Genomic DNA, 5,000 nt, shown 5'->3' on the forward strand with positions numbered 1-5,000 from the left:
GACACGTGAGCACGACAGAGTGTACGGCGGAGTGGACGTTTTGCTTACATAAATGTCCATTTAGCATGCGTCACGTTTAAACAAAGTGTTATGGCGAAAGGTCAACTCTGACCCCTCTATCTAGGAGCCATTTCTGGGGATGACCTCATCCATTCTTCTTCTTAAAAAAAGGCAGCATATGCTCACATAAAACGCACGCTCGTTATGTTAACAGGCACGTGTCAGTGCATTCAAACGCAAGCCAACGCGGACTTCCAAACACGTGAGCGCACACGGGGGATTACGCAAAAAAATGTTAAATGCAATGACATGTGCATGCCTGTGCATACACACAAATGTATACATGCACGACGTACACACACACACACACACACACACACACACACACACACACACACACACACACACACACACACACACACACACACACACACACACACACACACACACACACACACACACACACACACACACAGTACTGTACCTTCCTGTGTGGGGTGGTGTGTTGTGTCATTGCCATGGGGAAGCTGTGAGCTCCTTTAAGTTGAGTCTTCTCCCAGAGAGAACCCAGTTGTTGGACACATGCATCTCCCGTGCACAGGGGAACACTGGATTTACTCTGAGAGAGAGAGAGAGAGAGAGAGAGAGAGAGAGAGAGAGAGAGAGAGAGAGAGAGACTCACATTTGATGTACGTTTTTCCATACAGTACATATCACACTATAACAGTGGTTCTCAAACCTTTTGATTTCAAGAACCCCCATTTCATTTAGACACTTCAGCTCAGGAATAACCAATACCATTTATTAACCATTTACCATATTGCATATATAACCATTTACAGCAATATTAACCATATACTATGCAATATTGCATTCATATTTGGCGGTGTGACTCTGCTCATGTGATATTACAGATTACCTGCACAAGCAGGACAACAGATCTGAAATCACAAACCCCCCAGAGGAGAGCATAAAATGTAGTTTACATAAACATAACATTGAACCTCAATGCATAATCAATTTACCACATCATAGTACAAGCCATAGAACCACAGTATAATCCACAGAATCAACCTGTACAATCCATAGAACCACAGTACAACCCACAGAATCAACCTATAACAATATGAAGTACATGCCACAGGGAGGAGGCCGGGGAGGTGGAGGGAATTTGAAAACCCAGCCTGATCGCCAGAGAATTAGTATACATTGCACGGATTTGTGCACGTCATTCCGTGCATAGTCGCCTAGAAACCCCCAAATTCCGTGCATATGTACGGGGAGTCCCACGGTGGGCGTAACCAGTCGCAACCCGGAAAAACCAGGAAGTAGAGCAGTCCCCACAACAAAATGTACGATTCTGTGCCTATCGGTACGTAACTCAAACAGCGCTGAGTAGGCTCAAGGGAATGTCGCAATGTTCAGGACGGCAACTCGCTCGCTTTAGCTCGCTTGGTGGTCCTTCACACGGCGACAATTCCCTTGAGACTGCGCGCCTCCGAAATGGTTTAGTCACAATGGGGGAGATGCGAGGCGGCTATGCACGGAATTTGTGGTTTTCCAGTTGTCTATGCACGGATTTTGAGAAACGTTGAAAAACGTTCAATGAGAACGTTTCCTCTGGCGATCGGGTTGGAAAACCACAGCTGTACAACCAGCTGAAACAGCTAAGCACATAGAATGAACAGTGAACAAGGCTGGTTAAATGAACCGCCTGAGATGCACTGTGGGTATGAGGGCGTGTGTGAGTTAGTTTGTAGCGAATGAGAATGACGTGAGGTTGAACATACTGATTGTGGGAGTACGTATGAATTAGCTTATGAACACACCACACCACCACTGAGGCGCAAGAAGGGCTCGCGCTGGGAAAAAGCCTGACCCCTGCAGTCATGGCCGAAAACACAGCACGTGTATGGTTGTTTGGTGTTGCATTGTACTGTACAGTACCTGTAGGTCCAGCAGCATGATGTGGATCCAGAGATGGGGTTGTCTGCTGGTCAGGTTAAAGCAGGACTTGGCATACAGGCAGTAGTGGCCCTTCAAGGGACAGGAGAACGATAGCTTGGCAACGCACCCTCGATTGGAATCTGTTTTACACACGCACACACACGCAAGCGCACGCACGCACGCACGCACGCACGCACGCACGCACGCACGCACGCACGCACGCACGCACGCACACACACACACACACACACACACACACACACACACACACACACACACACACACACACACACACACACACACACACACACACACACACACACACACACACACACACACACACACACACACACGATCATCATTAGCACAAACCTCTCCCTCACAATGCACCTGATTCGGATGCTATCAATGCATTGAATGGGACATTATCACCTTTTATTAGACCATTGAATGGGCGAAGTAGGCGACCTACTTACCTACCCGCGATTTATCAGACCATTCATTGGGTGTTATCAAGACATACTGACCTACCAACGGAGATGACTTAAATAGTTCAGTTTCGGTTTTGGTTTTGGTTTCGGACCATGACAGAGGCGCGCAGGCGAACTGAAGGACCACGAGGGAGCTAAAGCGACCGAGTTTCCGTCCTGAACGGTGCGACGTTCGCCTGAGCCTACTCAGCACCGTTGGAGTTATGTACCGATAGGCACAGAATCGTAAATCTTGTTGTGGGGACTGCTCTGCCTCCACGTAGGTCAGTAGCTCCTGATTATGCACAATGAATGGTCTGACAAATCGCGGGTAGGTCAGTATGTCGCCTACTCGCCCATTCAATGGTCTGATAAAACGTGATAATCTCCCATCCAATGCATTGATAGCATTCGAAGCCGGTGCACAATTTCCTTCTTCTGCTCTTGTGTGGCTCTGTTCGTTCTCTGTAAGACCTTAGGGATGTTTTAAGTATGCTCCTTCAATAGAACACCTTAGAGATGAACAAGTATGTTCCTCCTCTAATAACCCATTAAGACCGGGAACGCATCTGTGTCACCTTAGATTTCTTTGGCTAATAGTAGATATACAAGCTCATAGCGCGACACCGAGTGCCGCGCTACGAGCTTGTGGATCTGCTATTTTAGAAAGATCGTGAAAATGTGTGCAAATCATTGAATATATATATTCTTTTAAAGCGAACATTTTTAACTCAAATCTTTGCTTCTGGGGGTCCCTGGAACAACATATTTTGATGGGGGTCCGCTGCCAAAAACATATCATTTCCTTGACATGAAATAGTTTGAGAACCACTGATGTGGCAACATAGTTTTTTCTACATTTTGTAGAATCGGCCTCAGGTCTTCATGGGTTAAAACATTAGAGCTGTCCAAGTATGTTCTGTCTAGACCTCAGAACTGTCCAAGTACGTTCTGTCTCTATAAGACCTCAGAACTGTCCAAGTACGTTCTGTCTCTATAAGACCTCAGAACTGTCCAAGTACGTTCTGTCTCTATAAGACCTCAGAACTGTCCAAGTACGTTCTGTCTCTATAAGACCTTAGAGCTGTAACAGTGTTACCTTTGACACACATCACATTCCTCTATACAGCACTTTCAATGCATTAACATAAACAAGCCCCACATGCCTTGTAAACCTGTAACAAACACAGCCAGGACAGCATTTTCGGCTCAGTCAATGCATCTGTACAGTGTGTGAATGTATGTCTGTGCACAACACGTGCAGATGTGTGTGTGTGTGTGTGTGTGTGTGTGTGTGTGTGTGTGTGTGTGTGTGTGTGTGTGTGTGTGTGTGTGTGTGTGTGTGTGTGTTTATGTTTGCAACTTCGTGTGGGCGAGTGTGTATCCTGTTAGTACGTGTGTGTATAAATAGTGTACGTGAGTGTGTGTATGCGCTTGCGCGTGTTTGTCTGGAGAATGAAGGCCTCACGTGTAGGTCAGCCGGCAGCTTGATGACATCACTGAACTGAGACAGCCCGTGATGTCATATCCTAAGAGCCCTTGGGGTTGACAATCATAAGGAGGCTGTGGTAGTGAGAAATACAAGGGAAAGATCCAATTATGGGATAAAGAAAGGAGATTGGAGAGAACATGTCCGTGTGTGTGTGTGTGTGTGTGTGTGTGTGTGTGTGTGTGTGTGTGTGTGTGTGTGTGTGTGTGTGTGTGTGTGTGTGTGTGTGTGTGTGTGTGTGTGTCTGTGTGTGTCTGTGTGTGTGTGTGTGTGTGTGTGTGTGTGTGTGTGTCCGTGTGTGTCCGTGTGTGTGTGTGTGTGTGTGTGTGTGTGTGTGTGTAAAAATGTCATTAAGGTGAAAGATGTGACTATGAAAACTTCCCCTCCTGTCAATCACAATATCAACACCTCCCTCTCTATGGTATTCTAGTGTACGGTATTATAATTTTTAAAGTGTGGGTGTGGGTGCAGACAGGCTACAGTGGCGTGGAGATCAAAAGCAGCAATATAATCCTCCCAATATGACTAGTGCCTCATCCTCTGATCTTTGATATTGTAGAGTGTACACACACACGCACGCACGCGCACACGCACACGCGCACTCTCTCTCTCTCTCTCTCTCTCTCTCTCTCTCTCTCTCTCTCTCTCTCTCTCTCTCTCTCTCTCTCTCTCTCTCTCTCTCTCTCTCTCTCTCTCTCTCTCTCTCTCTCTCTCTCTCTCTCTCTCTCTCTCCTCTCTCTCTCTCTCTCTCTCTCTCTCTCTCTCTCTCTCTCACACACACACACACACACACACACATCATACAGATTGATTTCAGGGTGTACACCCATTCTCAGACAAAACAATGTAAATGACAGAGGACATTAGTGCACATGTCTGCATATGTGTTAGTGTGTGTGTGCGTGTGTGTGTGTGTGTGTGTGTGTGTGTGTGTGTGTGTGTGTGTGTGTGTGTGTGTGTGTGTGTGTGTGTGTGTGTGTGTGTGTGTGTGTGTGTGTGTGTGTGTGTGCATGCGTGCATGCGTGCGTGTGCGTGCGTGTACCGTCTACTGTATGCCTGAATATGATTTTGTGCATAGATGTCACAAATCCTGT

General features: G+C 46.6%; 1 protein-coding gene across 1 annotated transcript in view; it reads right to left on the reverse strand.

Moving 5' to 3' along the window:
- veph1 (ventricular zone expressed PH domain-containing 1) overlaps positions 1–5,000 on the reverse strand; it is a gene marked incomplete at both ends in the record, with an annotated part of 190,216 nt that overhangs the window by 67,627 nt on the left and 117,589 nt on the right. Inside the window, 2 exon segments of the mRNA XM_084064643.1 lie at positions 485–619; positions 1,948–2,087. Coding sequence (XP_083920769.1) covers positions 485–619; positions 1,948–2,087 — 275 coding nt within the window.

The sequence above is a fragment of the Gymnoscopelus microlampas genome, assembly GCF_963454915.1.
Source record: "Gymnoscopelus microlampas genome assembly, chromosome: 8".
Taxonomy (NCBI): Eukaryota; Metazoa; Chordata; class Actinopteri; order Myctophiformes; family Myctophidae; genus Gymnoscopelus; species Gymnoscopelus microlampas.